Genomic DNA, 21,881 nt, shown 5'->3' with positions numbered 1-21,881 from the left:
ACTTGGCTAATGACCACAAGGGCCTTTTTAAGCCTATCCATGCATCCCGAATCTCTGACAAGTTCTGGTACCTTTGGTAAGCAGACGCTTGGGAGATGAAACATTTACATGCAAGGGCCTGTGAAATTAATCATTTACAGGTTGCCTGTGTACAACAGAGACACAGGTGCCAATCCAGGGATAAGTTTCCTGTTCCCCATTCAATTGTCCAAGTTGCACTTGAAGTGTGTTAAGGAGGAACTCTGCTTCACGTATAGGAATCCTGTTTCATAGAATGGAGTAGTCTCTGGAAAACATATCTGTCTCTTCAGCAGGTCCTATTTATATCACATGCAAGGTTTATATCTTTAGAATGGGTAATTCTGGTGCTGTTTTCTTTCTTTAGACAAGTAAAGTACAGTTGTGTGCACTTACCATAAATGTCAATGTTCGAGTGTATTCACTGTTGCAGTCCTTACTAAATAAGTTATCCGGCTCCTGGTAGCCCACAGTCAGCCAGAATACCAAAGTCCTTGGTATATGACATCAGCTGCCTTCAGTTTAGGCCTGACGTCAGGTACAAAAGAAGGCAGCCAACGCCATTTCCTCAGTTATTCTTGCCTCAACTGTCAGGAGCCCCCAAAAAAACGTTAGACCAGGAAAAGAAAATCCAGTCTGTGCCCTAGGGGGAAAAAAAGGAGGGATGGAGGGGGGGGGGACCAGGACTGCAACAGTGAACACACTCGAACATCTACATTTATGGTAAATGTACACAACTGTATTATGTTCATCGTATTTCACTGTTGCAGTCCTTACAAAATGGGTTGATTCCCAAAGCACAGGAAAAAAACAAAAGGGAGGAGGAACACCCACTGTTTAAGGGTTGGTAAGGATGCCCTGCAACACTGCAGTGGCAAAACCAGCGCTGGACTTAGAAAACAAGGGTAAATTGTAATGTTTAGTGAAAGTCTGGACAGAAGTCCATGTAGCTGCTTCCATTATGTCCCTAGTAAGTACACCTCTTAAAAAAAGCTGCTGAGGTAGAGGCTGCCCTAGTAGAATGGGTCCTAATACTCTGAGGAGAAACCTTGCCATGCTGTAAGTAACAAAAGTGAACACAATGAGCAATCCATTTAGAAATGATCTGTTTAGAAATAGCTTTGCCCTGAGCTCCAGGAGCAAAACTGACCAACAACTGATCCGACTTTCGAAAAGATTTAGTCCTGTTCAGGTAAAATCTAAGCTGTCTATGCACATCCAGGGAATGCAGTAACCTTTCCCCTTTATTCTGAGGATTGGGAAAGAAGGTAGGCAGGTGCATAGACTGGTTAAGAGTCAGGCTAGAAATCACCTTAGGCATAAAGGAGGGATTAGTTCAAAGAGAAACCCGATCCACATGGAAGATGATAAAAGGCTCTACTGCCATTAAGGTCTGCAGCTCAGAAACTCTTCTAGCTGAAGTAATAGCCAAAAGAAAGGCAGTTTTCCAGGAGAGAAACTTCAGATCAGCTGAGGCAGCTGGTTCAAAAGGAGGCAGAGTAAGCTTCTCAAGTACAAAATTGAGATCCCAAGCAGGAGTAGGTGCCCTTCTGGGAGGCTTTAAATTGCTAGCTCACCTGAGGAACGGTTTCATCAAGGGATGAGAGAAAATGGGATGCTCAAAGGAACAATGAGCAGAAATAGCTGAAGCATGGATTTTGACAGAAGAAAATGAAAGACCACCATTAAGCAAGCCTGCCAGATAGTCAAGAATAAGAGGAAGAGTAGGTTGAGAAGGGTCTTCCCCTCTAGTCTGCATCCAAATGCAGAATCTTTTCCACTTATCTGCGTAAGATTTCCTAGTGCTAGGCCTCCTGGCCTCACGAAGGACCTCAACCACTTGTTGGGAAAGATTTAAATTAAGAGCCAAGCTGCCAAATGCAGAGCCTGAAGATGAGGATGCAGAATTTTTCCCCTCTCCTAAACCAAGAGATCTGGTATCAGGGGAAGATGCCAAGGCTAAGACTGGGAGAGACTGTGAAGTAGTGGATACCACTGTTGTCTGGACCAGTCTGGAGCTATGATGATGGCCCTTGTTTTTTTTTTCCCTTATCCTTAACAGCACTCTGGGAAGAAGAGGCAGAGGAGGGAATGCATAGATCGAGAGCTGTGTCTAGGGGAAGGACAGAGCATCCACTTTCCAAGCTTTGTTGTGATGATCCCTGGTGCAAAAGGTTGGAAGAAGGTGGTTGGCTGGAGATGAGAAGTGATCCACCTGGGGAGTGTCCCAAATGCTGAATGATGCAATAGAAGATGGTCTTGCTTAGTTGCCACTCGTGAGGATCCAGGCTCAACCGATCTGCCAAGGTGTTGAGCCTTCCTGGAAGAAACTGAGCTATCAGATGAATGCCCATGAAGCTGCTATGGACCATAGTATCATGCTTTGTCTGCACAGGGAGTAAAAGTGCGTCCCTCCCTGCTTGTTGATGTACCACATGATTGTGTGTTGTCTGTCCTGACCAGAAGAGTACCACAAGAGAGAAGATGTTTGAAAGCCATTAAGGCCTGCTGGACTGCCATCAATTCCTTCAGATTTATGTGCAAACGAACCTGTTGAGAGTTCCAAGTCCCCTGAACGCATCTTCCCTCTAGATGTGCTCCCCCAGTGTAGTCCGAGGCACCTGTGGTGAGAGTCTGGCTGGCAGGAGGTAGACTGAAAGGCAAGCCTTCGTTCTGTGTACAGGCCATCGCCCACCAAAGGAACTCAGTCTGCAGGCAGGGAATCAGAGGAAGCATCAGGTCTAAATCCTGAGTGTGTCGACACCAAAGGTTTTTGAGGTACCACTTTATTTTCCTCATATGCAATCTGGCATATGGAATAATCAGAATACAAGAAGCCATGAATCCCACGGCTTGCAGGAATTGCCTTGCAGAGAGCTGGGTCATGCTTGCCAATTTTTTAAAGTAATTCAAAAGATCCATTTGTTTCTCTTGAGGGAGGAATACCATATGGGTGGCTGTGTTCAGGATCGCTCCCAGGAATACAATCTCCCTGGTGGGTACCAATTTTGACTTCTTTTCGTTGATGGTGTAGCCCAAAGAGGTGCGAAGGTTCTTTAAAAAGTCCAAATCCTTTAGAAGTTGCTCTGGAGAGTTTGCCTGAATAAGACAATTGTCCAAGTAAGGGAAATTTGAATGTTTCTTTGCCTGCAAAAAGCAATGACTGGAGCCAGGCATTTGGTAAAAACTCTGGGAGCAGTAGATAAACCAAAGGGCAGTGCAGAGAACTGAAGTGCTTGTTCCCTGCCCTGAAGCAAAGGAACTGCCTGCAGCTTTCCCTTATTGGGATGTGCAGATAAGCTTCTTTGAGATCCAAAGTCACCAGCCAGGAATCCTTGACCAGCATTGGCAGCAACTGCTGAAGAGTGAGCATTTTGAATTTGGGAATCATCAGAAAAGTGTTTAGGATGGACAAATCTAGAATAGGGTACCAGGTGCTCCCTTTTTTGGGGACCAGGAAAAGTCTTGAGTAGAAACCCTGGCCTATCTGTAGTGCAGGAACTGACTTTATTGCTCCTAGGTTTAGTAAAGAAAAAACTTCTTTTTCTGCTTCTGCCCTTTGATTTGGGGGGACATCTGGGTATCCTTGGTGGACAGGGAAGGTGTGAAAAGAGCACCTGTAGCCTTGGGATACTATTTTTAGCACCCATTTGTCATCTGTGATGGTGAACCAGACATTTGGAAAAATGGCTAACCTTCCCCCAAAGGACATCCTGGGCCCGCAGAGGCAGGCAGGGGAAGGCCAGAGTCATTGGGAATGCTTGCTTTGGGAAGTTTGCTTAGAACTCCCCGATTCTGAACAGGAAGCCTGCCAGTGCTTGGTCTTTTGAGGGGTGGATGTCTGTCCCCTAGAAGACCTGTAACCCCTAGGCCTAGTGCAACTCTGTTTACTAGGGTCAGGAAAAATCCAATACTTAGAAGGGTAATGTCTACTAAAACGAGGAGGCTGAACTTGCAGAAAGTCCTTAACAGTTTGCATAGATATGGCCTTATCCTCCAACTTTTTCAACACCTCTTCTGCTTTGCTACCAAAAAGACTGTCCTTGTGCAAAGGCATATCCAGTAATTTAGATTTGTCAGGTTCAGAAAGGGGCTGTTCCCCTGAGCCAAGCAGGTCTTCTAATGACAGAACCAGTGGCTGTTGCTCTGCAAGAAGCCTCCAAAGTGTCGAAACCACAATGCAGAGAATGTTTAGTGACAAGAGTGGCAGAATTCAATAAATCATGCATGTCCTTACTCTCCATCAGGGAAGGAACACCATCAATTTTAGCCTTAATAGCCTACAAAGAATGCTGCTGATACTTAAGCATATGAAACAGACAATTAACAGACCTAAAAGCCAGGGTGGAAGAAGTATAAACCTTTTTACTCCATCTATCCAAGGCCCTAAATTCCCTGTCAGAAGGAACAGGATTTTTAGCAACCATGGCTTTAACATCCTCAGGGCCCTGAGAAATAATCTCTGGATCAGCAGTAGGATTCTTGAAAAGGAACTGATGAGAATACCAGTCAGGCTTTTTGGGAGCAGGAGGAACAGAATTAGGAGTCAAAGAATTCTCCATGAAAACATCATCAACAGCTTCCAAAACTGGAGGGATAGCCAAAGGTTTATGCTGTGGCAAATCCAAGAATTCCCTAATCCGTTTCTTAGACTGAGGGTGGTCCTGACCTTCCCATTTGAAATGCTCTCTAAGAGTATTCAGAGCATCTCTAAAAGAAAAATCTTATGGAGGGGAGGCAGAAGGAATGGAGTCCTCTGCATCACAATCCTCAAAACCAGAAAAAAGTGAAGAATTTCCCTCTTCATCAGCAGAGTTGCTGGAAACCTCAGAGTCTGAGGCAGAGAAAGCTTCTGTGGACAATTCCCTAATCCTTTTAGAAGGACGTGGATGAGAGCCCTTGATAAGGGTCAAGAGATCACTAGCCATTTTAACCATCTGAGCCCGAGGCATTTCAGGGGAGGCTGGCGCCTGCTTAGGAGTAGATTTTCGGCTGGATGGCCTGCTAGAAAGCCAGAGGGACTCAGGAGGCCTAGCCACCACAGATGTCTGAATTAAGGTAGTCTGTCTGGATCTGGTCTCTGGGCAGAGAGAAGAGGCCTCAGAAGCCGGCTTCTGCTTAGCAGCTCCAGATCCAGAGACGGCGACTGGCAAGGGGTCAGAAGACGAAGTGGAAGCCTATGATATGGTGGACTAAGAAAAGGTCTCTGCAGACGCCTGCTGCTGAACATCTGTGGACTGCAGGGGCAAAGAAAGCATCTCACTGACTACAGCTGGGCCAACAAAGTACAGTTGTGTACACATACCATAAATGTAGATGTTTGAGTGTATTCACTGTTGCAGTCATCACATCTGCTTGCAGTAGCCCTCAGTCGGCCCGATTAAAAAAGTCTTGGGTCCTCTGTCGGTTGCTGTCTCTTCTTCCGTGACATCAGGTAGTCAGTAGTTTTTCTTGCCCGAGATCTCCAACAAAAAAGCAAATACACCAAAAAGCTTTTAAGCATAGTAAAGGATAGCAGAGGTATAGCCAAAAGAAGCCAGGGAGCTGGAGGGAGGGTAACCAGGACTGCAACAGTGAACGCACTCCAACATCTACATTTATGATAAGTGTACACAAAGTACAGTTGTGTACACTTACCATAAATGTAGATGTTAGAGTATCTTCACTGTTGCAGTCATCACTGTAGGGTTCTTCCTGCCGGCAGGCAGCCCTCGGTCGGCCAGAATCCCAAAGTCTGGGTACGGCGTCGGCTGTTCAGTCATGCTCCCTGACGTCAGAGCGCCAGGAGTACAAAGCTGCCAGCCAACACCATGTTCTCCAGTTTTTCTTACCCCAGATGTCAGGTGCCCAAAAGTGAAGGCTAATAGTAAAACAAACATACAACAAACCCCATACCCTGTAGCAAATACACCTCAGACGAAGGTTGAAGTAGGAAACCACACTAATAAAAGTATAAGAGGGGACAGGAGGGTGGGTAACCCAGACTGCAACAGTGAAGACACTCGAACATCTACATTTATGGTAAGTGTACACAACTGTACTATGTTCATCGTGTTTCACTGTTGCAGTCATCACTGTAGGGTTGAATCCCAAAGCTGAGATAAAGGGTGGTGGTTATAGAGTAGAAGGGGCGGCTAGAAGGCCCTGCAAGACTGCAGAAGCAAAGCCTGCCCTAGACTTAGAATAAAGAGGGAGATTATAGTGCTTAGAGAAAGTATGCACTGAACTCCAAGTTGCACCTTCCAAAATATCTTTGGTAGGTACTCCCCTGAGAAAGGCAGCTGAAGTAGCAGCAGCTCTGGTAGAGTGAGTCCTAATTTTTCCTGGGATTTGCTTTCCATGATGAGAGTAACAAAATCTGATTCCATGAGCAATCTATTTAGAAATGGTCTGTTTTGAAATAGCTTTGCCTTGGGAATTTGGTGCATAAGAAACAAACAGTTGTTCTGTTTTCATGATATCCTTGGTTCTGTCCAGGTAAAAACGAAGCTGCCTGTGCACGTCCAAGGAATGCAAGATCCTCTCCCCTTGTTTTGTGGATTAGTGAAAAAAGGCATGAAAGTAGGATTAGTCCTTAAAGACACCCTGTCTTGATGAAAAATAATATAAGGTTCCACAGCCATGAGTGCTTGTAACGCCAAGACTCTCCTGGCTGAAGTCAAAGCCAGCAGGATAGCTGTCTTCCATGATAAATACTTAACATCAGATGTGGCAGCAGGCTCTAAAGGAGGCAGAGTAAGTTTTTCCAGAACACAGTTGAGGTCCCAGGCAGGTATGGGTGGTGTCTTAGGGGGCCTTAGATTCTTTGCTCCTCTGAGATATTGTTTCAGAAGTGGATGTGAAAAGATTGGAGGATCTGTATTGTAATGTGCAGAGATAGCTGAGGCATGTATTTTTATGGAGGAAAAGGATAAACCATTATGTAACATGTCTGTCAGGTAATGTAAAATCAATGGAATATTAGGAATGAGAGGATCCGAATCCTGAGCATGCATCCAGGTGCAAAATTTCTTCCATTTACCTTCATAAGATTTTCTAGTGCTAGGCCATCTGGCTTCTAAGATGACATCCATGACCTGTTTGGGAAGGGTAGGATTAATCATAGACCCTGAATACGCCAGGCTGCCAGGCTGAGAGTTTTGATATGAGAGTGCAGAACCTGGCCCTGGTGTTGGGACAAAAGATTTGGAATCTGAGGTAGAATCCAAGTAGGCTCCTGGGATAGATTCATCAGTGTTGAGTACCAAAATTGACAAGGCCAATTTGGGGCCAGTAAAATCATCTAGGGTTTGTCCTGCTTTATCTTTAATAACACCCGTGGAAGAAGAGGTAGAGGAGGAAAGGCATACCCCGAGAGGTTCCTCCAACTGAGTGAGAGAGCATCCACTTTCCTTGCTAGTTTGTGATATGTCCTTGTGCAAAAAATCTGTAACTGGTAGTTGAGGGGGGATGCAAACAGGCCTATGTCCGGGCAGCCCCAGGCTTCTGTAATCATCTTGAATATTTGGGTGTCTAGCATCCACTCGTGTGGGTCTGACAGGTTCCTGCTCAGGCTGTCTGCCAGAATATTTCGTTTCCCTGGCAGGAACTGAGCTTGTAGATCCACCTTGCAAGCTAGAGCTATGTTCCATACAGTCATGGCTAGTCTGCAAAGGGGGTAAGAGTGTGAACCCCCTTGCTTGTTTATGTACCACATAACTGTGGTGTTGTCTGTCCGTATCAGTAGTTGCCCTGGCTGTAGAAGATCCCCGAAAGCCAAGAGGGCATTCTGTACAGCTAACATCTCTTTTAAATTGATATGTAGGTGCTTCTGATCCTCTGTCCAAAAACCTTGCAGGCCTTTCCCCTGCAAGTAGGCTCCCCATGCGTAATCCGAGGCATCCGTGGTTACCACCTGGTTGGCTGGAGGCAGACTGAAGGCTTTCCCTATGTTTTGAAGGCATGCCATGGTCCACCAATGGAATTCCTTTTGCAGGCAAGGCAAGACGGCAATCTGTGTGTCTAGACTGTGGCAATGCTGGGACCATACGCTTTTTAGGTACCACTCTATTTTTCTCATATGCAGTCTTGCATATGGTATGAGAAGGATGCAGGAGGCCATGTAACCCAAAGCCTGCAGGAATTTCCTTGCAGTTAGCTGAGACATTAACGCCAGGGTTTTGAAAGTTGAAGCCAGCTGAAGTTGTTTTTCAGATGTCAGGAATGCCATCTGGGTTGTTGTGTTTAGAAGAGCACCCAGAAAAGTTATCTGTTGTGTGGGTGTCAAATTTGACTTTTTTATGTTCACAGTGAATCCCAGGTACCTGAGTAGATTTTGAACCAATTCCAGGTGCTGGAGTAAGACATCCTTGCTGTCTGCTTGAATGAGGCAGTCGTCCAGATAAGGGTAAATTTGAATTCCCTTGAGTCTGCAGTAAGCTACTACTGGTGTCAGGCACTTGGTGAAGACCCTGGGCGCAGGAGACAAGCCAAAGGGCAGCGCAAAGAATTGGTAATGTTTCGAGCCGGCCTTGAACCTGAGGTATTTTCTGCACTCCTGTCTGATAGGGATGTGTAGGTAAGCCTCCTTTAAATCCAATGTCACCATCCATGCATTTTTGCTCAACATTGGCAGGAGCTGCTGCAAAGTAAGCATCTTGAACTTTGGTATCTCCAGGAAAGTACTGACAGATCCAGGATGGGTCTCCAGGAATTTTGTTTTCTGGGAACTAGAAAGAGCCTTGAGTAAAAGCCTTGCCCCGTCTCTGATTGTGGAACCAGTTCTATGGCCCTCATAGCCATGAGGGATCCCACCTGGTTTAATGACTCTGCCCATTGGTGTTTTGGTAGGTTTGGCCATCCGTTTGGTCTTGGTAAGGTATGAAAGTGGAATTTGTTTGTAACCTCTTGAAACTACATCCAGAACCCACTTGTCTTGGGTTATGCACGTCCAATTTTGGTGAAAAAGAGAGAGTTTTCCTCCTAGAAGGGCTTCCAGGAGAGAGGTTCCTGGAGCCATGAAGGGGGAGTCATTGAGCCTGTTTTCTATAAGATTAAGGTCTGTCCTCTCCACCCCTGGGGGTGGAAGCACTCCACTGTCTAGGTCTGTAAGAGGCCTGTGTTTGGGCCCTCCCTCTGGTGCGCCTATATCTGCCCCTCTGAGGCCTGTCCGAGCTGGGAAAGGACCAATTTTTAGTTGGCCAATTTCTGCTAAATCTTGGGGGCTGAACTTGTAAGAAATTCTTAACCGTTTGCATGGATTTTGCCTTATCCTCCATTTTCTTTATCAACTCTTCAGCCTTAGAGCCAAACAAAACATTATGCTGAACAGGAGCATCCAGTAACTTTGCTTTCACTTGATCAGGCAAGTTTTGTTCCTTTAACCAAGCATGCCTTCTAATGACTGTGCCAGTGGCAGCCGCCCTGCATGAAGCCTCCAAGGCATCAAAACCACAGTGTAAGCCATGCTTCCCCACCTGCTCAGTAGCATGCATCAAATCATGTAATTCCTTATTATCTGCACATGCAGAAATGGTACCTAGCTTTTGTTTCATAACAGACAGCAGAAATTGCTGATATTTTAGCATATGAAATTGACAATTTAAAGCCCTAATGGATAAAGTAGCAGAAGTGTACACTTTTTTGCCCCATCTCTCCAAAGCTCTAGAATCCTTATCTGACGGAATAGGGTTCTTAGCAGAGGCAGCCTTAACACCCTTAGGACCCTAAGAAATGGTTTCTGGATCAGCAGTAGGATTTTTATAAAGAATCTGGTGGGAGTCAGGGACCCTGTAATATCTGTCAGGCTTTGCAGGGGCTGGAGGAAAGGAGTCAGGAGTTAAATTAGCCTCAGAAAAGACATCATCCACAATATCCAAAATAGGAGGAATAGCCAGGTGTCTGTCTTGGGGAAGAAGAAGGAAATCCCTAAGCCTTCTCTTAGATTCAGAGTACTCCTGTCCTTCCCAGTGAAAATGTTCCCTCATGTCATGTAAAGTTTCCCCAAAAGAAAAATCCTCAGGGGGAGAAGCTGAAGGAATGGATTCCTCAGCATCAGAATCCTCATAAGGAGGGAAAGTATATTCCTGTTCAGAGGAAGACACTGAAGAAATAGATGCCTGATCAGAGGATTCATAATCCAATTCTTGCCTTGGCCTTTTGTCTGGAGGGGGATGTGAAACCCTAATCATAGTTAGTAAGTCCTCCGCCATTTTAAGCATTTGTTTCTGAGATTTGGGTCCCGGATCAGAGGAGACCAGGGCTTGAGTCTTTGATTTAGAAGGAGTCTTTGCCTTTGTCTTTGCCTTTATCTGAAGCTGTGTAGGCCTGAAAACCCCCTCGGAAGCCGGTACCTGCAGAGCGGCTCCGGACCCATCCGACGGAGCATTGTCCGAAGGTCCTGCACCTGGAGTACTCAAAGGCCTAGTTGGCTCCTCGTGGGAGTCCGTTTCGGCAAGCGGTTCTGTAATGGCCGACGACAGGGGCTGCGAAAGCACCTCACTGACGACGGCCGAACCTGTAGCTGGCTCTGCTTGTAAACCGTCGTCTGATTTGGACCTCGGAGGCCTGTCCTTATCCCTGCGTTGTTTGTGAACTCCGGTAGTCGGAAGCGTGTCCGACGACATATTGTAATTAAATCGCCTGCCAAAGTAGTGAAAAGCAAAATCGTATCTCCGCTTAATAGTACGTTGATTAAATCTAGCACAAAACCAACAACTAGCTACGTCGTGGTCAGGGCCTAAACAAGGAATACAGTAAGAGTGGAAATCCTTCTGAGGTATTTGCTTCCCACAAGAAATACAATTATTAACTTTTTCTGACATCGGACTGGAGCAAGAAAAAAGTTTCCCCAACGGGGTACTTAGCTTTGAGAAGAAGAAAGTCTTCAGAATGAAGCATGAAAAATATCAGGAGTCAGCCGACCGGCACTTGCGAACTGCTTCCACCGCAGGGCAAGAAAGACTGGAGAACATGGCATCGGCTGGCAGCTTTGTACTCCTGGTGCTCTGACGTCAGGGAGCATGACTGAACAGCCGACGCCGGACCCAGACTTTGGGATTCTGGCCGACTGAGGGCTGCCTGCCGGCAGGAAGAACCCTACAGTGATGACTGCAACAGTGAAACACGATGAACATCTGTACTATGTTCTTCGTGTTTCATTGTTGCAGTCATCACATCTGGGTAGATTCCCAAAGCTAAGGATGGTAGGAGGAATTTAAATAGCATTAGGACCAGCTATAAGGTCCTGCAAGACCACAGTGGCAAAGCCAGCTCTGGATTTAGAGAAAACTGGCAAATAGTAATGCTTGGTGAAAGTATGCACTGAATTCCAGGTAGCAGCTTCTAGGATGTCCTTGGTAGGGACACCTCTGAGAAAGGCTGTAGAGGTAGATGCAGCCCTGGTTGAATGGGGTCTGATCCCCTGTGGGACATTTTTCCATGGTGCTTATAGCAGAAATTAATGCAATGGCCTATCCATTTAGAAATGGTTTGCTTTGAAATAGCCTTCCCCTCTGCCCCTGCAGCAAATGCCACCAGCAGTTGTTCAGATTTCCTTTGAGGTTTAGTCCTGTCCAAGTAAAATCTAAGTTGTCTGTGCACATCTTCTAAGGAGTGCAGTATCTGTTCTCCTTTGTTCTGTGGATGAGGAAAGAAGGTTGGTAAATGAATGGACTAATTAAGAGCCACACTGGATACCACCTTGGGCATGAAGGAGGGATTGGTTCTGAGGGACACACTGTCCGCATGAAAGATGATGAAAGGCTCCACTGCCATAAGGGTCTGTACTTCAGATACCTTTCTTGCTGAAATGATTGCTAAAAGGAAGGCTGTTTTCCAAGAAAGGAATTTTAAATCTGCACTAGCAGCTAGGAGGAAGAGAGAGTTTCTCCAATAAAAAGTTGAGGTTCCAGGCTGGAGATGGGGGTCTCCTGGGTGGACTTAAATTTTTGGCCCCTCTGAGGAACTGCTTGGGCAGTGGATGAGAGAAGAGGGGAGGCTCTGTGTTATGAGCTGAAATGGCTGAGTCGCGAATTTTGATGGAGGAAAAAGAAAGGCCCTTGTTAAGCATCTCAGTTAAGTATTGAAGAATCTGAGGTAAGTTGGGTGCTGCTGTGCTCATCCCTTGGGTTGGTTCCAGGCACAGAATCTTTTCCATTTGTCAGCATAAGATTTTCTAGTACTAGGCCTCCTTGCCTCTAAAATGATATCTATCATCACTTGTTTACTGAGGGATGGTAAAGGAGAGGTTAGGTAATTAGCCAGACTACAAGGTTCAGTGTTTGACGCTGAGGGTGCAGAATCAGGTTCTCCTGCTGAGACAACAGGGTAGGGGTCTGAGGCAGGTGCCATGGAGCCAACAGTGACACGCTGCGCAAGAGGGAGTACCAGTGTTGGTGTGGCCAGTCTGGTGCAATCAACATCATCCTTGGTTTGTCCTGCTTGATCTTTAAAAGTACTTTGGAGAGGAGAGGAAGAAAGGCATAAACTGATAGGTTTTTCCAGCTGAATGACAGAACATCCACTTTCCAAGCTTGTTTGTGGGGAGTCCTTGAGCAAAATTTGTCCAACTGGTAGTTCTGGGGGGAGGCAAACAGGTCTACATCTGGACTCCCCCATTTGTTTGTCAACATGTTGAAAGTATTTGGTTTCAGTTTTCACTCGTGTGGGTCCATGAGGTTTCTGCTTAGTCCGTCTGCCAGTGTATTTAGGTTTCCTGGCAGGAACTGAGCCTGTAGATGTACTTGGTAGCTCAAGGCTGTGTTCTACAGTGCCATGGCTAGTCTGCATAGGGGGCAAGAATGGGTACCAGCCTGCTTGTTTATGTACCACATAACAGTGGTGTTGTTTGTCTTTACCATTAATTGTCCTGGAAGAATGTGGTCCTTGAAGGCTGTCAGAGCATTCTGTACAGCTAACATTTCTTTTTGATTGATATGCAGATGCATTTGACTTTGGTTCCATTTGCCCTGAATTCACTTCCCTGCCAAGTGCGTCCCCCATGCATGGTCTGATGCATCTGTTGTTAGGATTTGGGCGGCAGGGGGTAGAGTGAATGGTAGTCCCTTGTTTTGGTGGCAGGCCTCTGCCCACCAAAGGAACTCTAACCAAAGGCAAAGTATGATAGGAATCATTGCTTCTAGATCCTGAGAATGCTGACACCATAGGCTTTTTAGATACCATTGTAGTTTCCTCATATGCAGTCTTGCATATGGAATTAGAAGAATGCAGGAGGCCATGAAACCCAAGGCTTGCAGTATTTGTCTTGCAGATAGCAGGATTTTTGTGGCCACTAGTTTGAAGTAGGTTGTCAAATGAATTTGTTTCTCTGGCATGAGGAAAGCCATCTGGTAAGTTGTATTCAAGCTTGCTCCCAGGAATATAATTTGTTAACAGGGTACCAGGTGTGATTTCTTTTTGTTTATGGTGTACCCCAGACAAGTTAGCAACCTTTGTACAAAAGCCAGATGAATTGAAAGTATGTCCTGGCTTTCTGCCTGAATTAGACAATCGTCCAGGTATAGGTATATTTGAATATTTCTTTGCCTGCAAAATGCAATGACTGGAGCTAGGCATTTTGTGAATACCCTGGGCGCAGCAGATAAGCCAAAGGGCAGTGCAGAGAACTGACAGTGCATGTAGCCTGCTTTCAAGCATAGGTATCTTCTGCAAGATGCCCTGATTGGGATGTGCAGGTATGCTTCCTTTAAATCGAGTGCTGCTAACCAGGCATCTTTGCCTAGCATAGGAAGCAACTGGTGAAGAGTTAGCATCTTGAATTTTGGAATCATCAAAACAGTGCTTAAAGTAGACAGGTCCAGGATAGGATGCCATGAGTTGTCTTTTTTGGGTACCAGGAAAAGTCATGAGTAGAAACACGGTCTCCTTTTCCTCTTCTGGTACAGTTTGAATAGCCTTTATGCTTAAGATAGAGAGTACTTGCTTTTGAGCCTCTGCCCACTGATTTGAGGGTAGATCTGGCCAACCGTTTGGGGTTGGTAATGTGTGGAAGTTAAATCTGTATCCTTGGGAAACTATGTCAAACCCATTTGTCCTGGGTAATGAGTTCCCAGTTTTTTGCATGTACAGCAATCTTTCCCCCCAAAGGGGCAGTCAGTTGAGAAGTGCTTGGAAGTTTTAAAGTTAAGTCACTAAGACAGTTTACCACAGGAGGCAGTTTTCCTACTCCCAGATTTGGAAGTGGGGGCCCCCCACTACTTAGTCCTGTGCGTACCCTGGGACTGAAGCCTGGGAGTTCTGCTGGATCTGGGTTTGGACTGAGAAGGCCTGGAAGAGGCAGGAAAGGACCAATTCTTAGAGGGCCAATGCCTACTAAATCTTGGAGGTTGTACTTGTAAGAAATCTTTAACAGTTTGCATAGATTTAGTTTTTTCTTCCCTCTTTTTAAGAACTTCTGTCTTGTTGCCAAACAGGTGGTCCTGAGTGAAGGGAGCATCCAGTAATGTAGCTTTAACATGATCTGGCAAGGATTGCTCCTTAAGCCAAGCATGCCTTCTAAGTACAGATCCAGTGACAGCAGCCCTGCAAGATGCCTCTAATGAATCAAAACCACACTGCAAAGTATGTTTTCCAACCTGTTCAGCAGAATGCATTAAATCCTGTAAATCCTTATTTTCAACACAATCAGGAATCATCATTTTCTGTTTCAGCACTCCAATAATATGCTGCCGATACTTTAATATATGAAACTGGCAGTTTAAAGCCCTAATGGCCAAGGCTGCAGAAGTCTATACCTTCTTACCCCATCTATCCAGCACCCTGAAGTCTCTATCAGAGTGGGTAGGAGTTTTGACAGTAGTAGTTTTAATGTCCTTGGGTTCCTGTGAAATGGTCTCAGGATCTGAAGTAGGATTTTTGAAAAGGAACTTGTGAGAGTCAGGAACCCTGTAGTAGCTTTAATGCCCTTGGGTCCCTGTGAAATGGTCTCAGGATCCGCAGCACGATTTTTGAAAAGGAACTTGTGAGAGTCAGGAACCCTGTAATATCCATCAGGTTTTCTGGGAGCAGGACGTAGAGAGTCAGGAGCCAAGCTAGATTCCGAAAAGACATCATCAACAAACTCCAGTACAGGAGGGATAGCTAAAGGCCTGTGTTGGGGCAGGAGTTAAGAAATCCCTAAACCTCTTTTTAGAATCAGAGAAATCCTGACTTTCCCAACGAAAATGCTCCCTAAGAGTATGCAAGGTTTCACCAAAAGAGAAATCTTCTGGGGGGGGGGGAAGCAGAGGGAATAGAGTCCACAGAATCACAATCCTCATAGGTAGATAAGGATAAATCCTGGTCAGAGGAAACAGAAATTTCAGATTCCTGGTCAGAAGTATTATAAGCAAACTCAGTCCTAGGTCTCATAGAGGGGAAGGGTGGCTTCCACTGATTAAAGTAATAAGGTCTTCAGCCATTCTTATTTGTTTTTTAGGCATAGAGGCCTGACCATGCAGTCTGGGCGTCGGTTTTCTAGCCATGGTTCGAGTTTTAGGCCTTGAAAAAGGTGGCTTCGGTTTGATATGCAAGTCAGCAGGCCTGAATACATCCTCAGAAGACGGTGCCTGCACAGCGGCTCAGGACCCATCCAAGGTAGAGACATCTGCAGGTTCCACAGATGAAGCATCTCATGGCATACCAGACTCCGAATGGGTCTCAGTAGAGGCCTGCGAATCTGAAGTAGCGGGTATCAGGGGCTGCGAAAGAGCCTGAGTACCGGCGAATTGGCGACTGGCTTAACAGAAGTGTCGTCGGCAGCTTTGGACCTAGGTGGCCTGTCTCTGTCTTTATCTTTGCGTTTTTTCAGAATATCGGTAGTCGGATGGCTTACCGAAGACATATCTGGATAATTAAACCTAGCACCAAAATATTTAGAAGCAAAAATATACCAATGGATAGTTCGTTGTTTAAATAAGGCACAAAACCGACACATGAGGTACGTCGTGGTCAGGGCCTAAGCAAGGAATACAGTACGAATGAAAATCTTTATGAGGTATTTGCTTTCCACAAGAAATGCAATTATTTACTTTTACTGACATTGGTTTAGAGCAAGAAATAGTTTCCCCAACAGAGTACTTCGCTTTAGTTGAAGACTTCAGTTCTGAAACTCAAAAACGAAAATTTCAGGAGTTGGCCAAACAGCACATGCCGTGCGGTGCCCGAAGCAGAAGCAGTTTGCAAGAAAGACTGATGTAATGGCGTCGGCAGCATGTTTTATACCGCTGACTAACGTCACAGAAGAAGAGACAGCAACCGACGCAGGACCCATAACTTTGTTAATCAGGCCAACTGATGGCTACTGCAAGCAGATAACCCAAATGTGATGACTGCAGCAGTGAAACACAAAGAACATCCAACTTAACAGGGACGTCGTTGGCTAATTTGACCCTAAGCCTGTCGCAGTCCTTATCCTTGCGCTTCTTAGGAACATCTGAAGTCAGGAGACCAGAAGACGCCATACCGACGAACTTGGGCCAAACTCTGAAATGCTTGAACATGATCCTAGCTCTAGAACGTATGGTACGCAGGTTGAAAGAAGCACAGAGAACACAATTAAGGACATTGTGCTCAAGGCCCACACAAGTAATACAATACGAGTGAAAATCACGGTGCAAAATATATTTTCCACAGGCATTCGTTAAAGCAAGAAAAGAGGGTCCCCAATGGAGTAATTATCTGAGGATGTCTTCAACTAAGCAGCCGGAATACAAAAAGAAGGTACTCGGCCGACCGGCACTCGTGCAAAATGCTTCTGCTTCAAGCTGCGTGGCAAGAAAGACTGAGGAAATGTTGTTGGTTGCCTTCTTTTGTACCAGACGTCCTGACGTCAGGTCTAAACCGAAGGCAGCCGACGTCATATACCAATAACTGGTATTCTGGCTGACTGTGGGCTACCTGGAGCCAGATAACCCATTTTGTGAGGTCTGCAACAGTGAAACACGATGAACATCTGTGCTAATGCACTTAAAAGCCCAAGTACATGGATCCCTAGCCCTACATATACATGTGTGCACTACTAATATATATATATATATATATATATATATATATATATATACATACATACATACACACACACACACACACACACGTGTGTACATATATATATATATATATATATATATATATATATACACATGTGTGTATATATATATATATATATATATATATATATATATATATATATATATATATATATCTTTAAAGAGCTACCTACTGTGACTGTAACACTCCTCCAGTTCCTGTTACTGATTTTGCAAAAAATGCATTCTTCACTTGTTTAACATTTTTAAGATGTTATGATTACTACTTCAATGCTAGCTTCTGTTTTTACTTAAGATTTTAACAGGTTGGAAATTTCTGTGTTGTTGCAAATTGACTATATAATACATCTACTAGATGGTGCAGTTGTCTTAACTTGATTCTTACAAATATGTCTGTGTCTGCCTTTTGTACTATTACTCTATCTCCCGCACAAGTAAATTTTGACCATAAACATGTGAACTTTACCTGTGAACTTCCAAAAGCCACTACACCAAACTCCACTGAATTTAAGGACCTCAATTTACTATGTGATGAAGTATTAAAATTCACTTTTGACTGCACTTTCCCAGACCTTAATACAACAGAAAGATTCACTGAAAAAGGCACAGAGCTAGCAATGCCTACCAGCTCAAAGTATCATGGAAATCCACAAACAAACTACTCTCCATCATCACAAATAAACTATGCAAAACAATTAAGAAAACTATCAGATACACTAAAGGAGCTCATGAAACAAAGCTGGCCTCTGAAGCCACATATTATTATAAATCCTTCTTTAAGTAGGTTATAAAACTTAAAGGAATGTTCAGAACTTCCTCATAATGAGACCCTCCTATTCTGATCCAAATGACAGTACCAATATAAGTGCGATCAGATTGAGTGCAAGATTTAAGCCCCCAAGGAGTGTATTCAACTCCACGCAATATCTGAATCCCTTACTCTCCCAATTATCTCTACAGATCATTCACTGAAAGTGCTACAAGACGAAAAATACCAAACGTACTTCCCACACTGGACCCAGTAATACACATGATTGCTTTATTAATAGTGTTATATATGCCCTTGCAGACAGACTCCTCAAAATGCTTAAGTTTAGCTACAGTTTTTGTCCCTGATGAGGGCAAGCAGCAATGCTGAATCCTCTCCATAAAGGTAGTCTTACAACCATGAAATATTATAACTGACCTCATCCATCCACAATCCCTTTTTCGTATTTTTACACATGGGGTTGGGATGTCAGACTTGACTCCCCCAATAGTCAGGTTTTGTGAAGGTTAGTTTTGTCTATATCTGGTAAATTTCTTCAAAAGGGTTAAGGAGGCTAAAAGAGATATCCGTGCATTGTACGTGAACTATCTTTACCTGGCTAAGGTCTTCGACACCATTCCCCATGATAACATCATACAAAACATAAATGCTTTAAAACTGACCCTTCTGCAAAAAGATGGACAGCGGATAGCAAGCCTTCTGAAAGACAGAACCCAGACAGTGCAAGCTGCAGGAGCTTCATCAGGGAGTGGGAATTTGATCACTATGTCTCTCATGACTGTGCTGGCATCTCTTCTATTTGGTATTTGCTTTTCAGATTTGCATGCAGAGAGCCAAAACAGTCTGCTAATAAAGCTTGCAGATGACTGGAAAGTGGGGATTAAGTTCATTATACGACACTCAAATCCTCCAGAATGAACTCACTCTAGTAAACTCTTGGTGTACTAAAATGAACTCAAACTAAATGCTAAAAAGTGTAGTGTTATCACATTTGATATACAACCCCTTGTCTCACCACACTGTCTATACAGCACAACTTTACAAAATGAAAATGTAGTTCGGGACCTAGGTACTTGGGTTGACAGCTCTCTCACTCACTCTTTTAACCATCAAGTAACAATTGTCAAGAAATATTTTTATTTAGTCTAGCTAACTGCAAAAGGACTTTGTGACTACTATTACATGACGGTCAAAAAAGAGGGACCAAAAAGGTCATCAGTCCCTTATACTCAACACTGATCAAGTACAATACCCCCTTTGGGATGTATCTCAAACAAATTAAACAGAAAAGGTCCAATGGTTCTTAACCAAAAACATCACAGGCCTAAAAACCTGGAGCTACCAAGAGAGGCAGGAAGCTCTATCCAGTTATTCGCTCTTATAAATTTTTGAGAAGAGATCTTTATCTTGTTTACCACACCATTAAAAAGATTGTCCTGGACTGCCAATTTCTCTGCAAGTCCAGTGTCTCCACCATTACTAGAACCAAGGACCTGTATCCTCACCAAGAGGCAAGTAAAATATGAGAGATAAGTTTTTAATCCAGTGCCTCTCATACCTCTAGAATACACTTCCCCTGCATGTAAATCAGCGATTTACTCTCCTTTGAACATAAATTACAGGACCTATGGATATCCACAAATTTACTACACATTTGACAAGTATGGCCCTCCTGAAGAAAGGACATGCTGCCTAAGGGACAGTATTGGCAAGATGACAATGATTATGAGAATGAGTGGTCTTGGAATACCTAAGAATGTATAACAAGCACACACACGGGACGCTCATTCTGTTAAGTGGGTGGGGGGGTCAATTCAGTCTCACAAATTTCAGCATAAAAAGAATATACTTAGAACTCTGAGTTCAACAATGCTAGTTTAAAGCTTATGACCCAGATCTTAATTCAGTCCACTAATCTTGTGTCATCAGACTACACACAAAATAAACAGTCACTAACTGTATATGTGTTTAAAATTAATTTTTCCCATCTGACAGACCAATATGGAGCCATTCAGTGCATTTTCAGTCATGGATACAATCTGACAAAACGTTTACAAGATATCAGAATAAACGTTACTATATTCATGATCACTTCTGCATTGCACTAGTGAAGCCTGAGGATTTTCTTTATGATATCCCAAACAAATACTGCCATCTTTAGGATGTCAGTGATGAACTTTTTGCCCCTTATCTAAAAATGTAAATTAGTAAGGATTTTTACAAAACCTCAAATATTTTATGAGCATAAAGGTAAATTAATGAATCATTAAAATAAGCCTGTGATAACATATTTTTAGAAATCAATTAACATTCATTTGTATTACGGCATGTAACTTACGACAGTAACATCAATAACTAAATGAAAATGTTAGTTGCACTACCTTGCTCCTCTTCTTCAAGGTCACTGGATACAATGTTGTAGAGAGTATCTAAAGCATAGCCAATTATTTCGGAGTCTGAGCTATAAAGAGAGAAGTGTCAAAAAAGCATAATCCATACATGCAGCTCATCACATCTTTAACAGAAACATTAAATGTCTACTGTCAAGTTCCCAGATCACAGTTTTACTAAAACATCCTCAAAGACCATAATGTTATGTGGAAAAAATCAAAAAATTGTGTAATAACAATTATGAAACCTGCAAACTGTTCATACAAAATACTCATAACATTAGGGTCTGAAAACAAGAGCTTCAGAATGCTACTGATGGAAACTTAGGCCATATCGTCCGAACCACATGACATAACAATCATAAAAGACTTCCCCCTAAACAAAGACACTGTACAAAGATGAATTGTTTCTGTACCAAAAGCAGACTACACCACAGAAGGCAAATTTGTATTCAGATTGCTCATTAAGTACAGCTTTGTGAATTATTCACCACAATGGCACATCAAAACTTGAAGTATGTAAAACACATACCCTTCTTACTAAGATCCACCAAAAAGTCATTTTTCCTAAAATATTCACATTTCCTTGTAAAACAATAAAAATAAATGAATTGCAATTACAAGAGTGGTCTGAATCCACTCAGTATAGACAATGTAGTGAAAAATAAGAAGTTATTTACTTACCATAATGTTCCATCTGTGTTGTCGATCTTCATTCTTCCTCAATGAATGGGTTCAGATCCGATCCGTCGGATCAGACTCAGCCGATGCTAAAGCTTGCAGCCACCAGATCTCTCAAGCTTCTCCCTTACCCAAAATACACCTACCCAATTATCTTGATCTTGTTTGTTGCTATATTAGCATAGGAAGATGAAAAGAATTATGGAAAGTCATAGAACGATGAAAAGAATTATGTATCCAAAATCATATATATATATATATATATATATATATATATATATGTAGAGTGTGAGAGAGAGATGATTTTATATATATATATATATATATATATATATATATATATATATATATATATGTGTGTGTGTGTATGTGTGTGTTTATATAAAATATACACACACACACATATATATATATATATATATATATATATATATACACATACACACACACATATAAAAACACACATACTTAGAGGCCACGTAAATACGTGTTCCTCCACAAGCCATGGACTGGGGTTGTTGGGAGGGAAGTTCACTAAGAATGAAGATAGGCACCATAGATAGAACAATATGGTTAAGTACATAACTTCTTTATCTAATGCTGTCAATTTTCTGTCCATCCTCAATGAGTGGGATAGCATCCCTAGCTACTTGTATCCAGGGTGGACTCAAAGAAATATATTTCTAAGCATCATAGACCCAAATGATACCCTACCTCTCGAGACCAGATCCAATTTGTACGGAGTGATAAAGATATGAGGAGTAGCCCAAGTTGCTGCTGCACAAATATCATCCATAGACATACTGGATTGAAAAACCACAGAAGCAGCCATGGATCTAGTGGAGTGTACTTTCAATGGATGTGTAAGAGGAATGTCCAATTTGGCATACACAAAGGAGATGCAACTTGTCAGCCACTTTGATAAAGTAACTTTGGCAATCAATTTCCCCAATTTTGGTCCAGAGAAGGAGATAAATAGTTGGTCTGCTTTCTTGATTT

The 21,881-nt window shown here is 43.3% G+C and overlaps 1 protein-coding gene across 5 annotated transcripts in view; it reads right to left on the bottom strand.

Annotated features, from left to right (window-relative positions):
• USO1 (USO1 vesicle transport factor) overlaps window positions 1–21,881 on the bottom strand; it is a 1,866,649-nt gene that overhangs the window by 1,549,247 nt on the left and 295,521 nt on the right. For all 5 annotated transcript variants that reach the window (XM_044061107.1, XM_044061108.1, XM_044061110.1 and 2 more), the window contains exon 4: window positions 20,193–20,272. In XM_044061107.1, coding sequence (XP_043917042.1) covers window positions 20,193–20,272 — 80 coding nt within the window. The remainder of the gene's footprint in view (window positions 1–20,192; window positions 20,273–21,881) is intronic.

The sequence above is a fragment of the Protopterus annectens genome, chromosome 2.part0 (genome assembly GCF_019279795.1).
Source record: "Protopterus annectens isolate FY-2018-M chromosome 2.part0, PAN1.0, whole genome shotgun sequence".
NCBI classification, from domain to species: Eukaryota; Metazoa; Chordata; order Ceratodontiformes; family Protopteridae; genus Protopterus; species Protopterus annectens.
The sequence above is the reverse complement of the archived record's forward strand: the minus strand, read 5'-3'. Positions and strand labels throughout refer to the sequence as shown.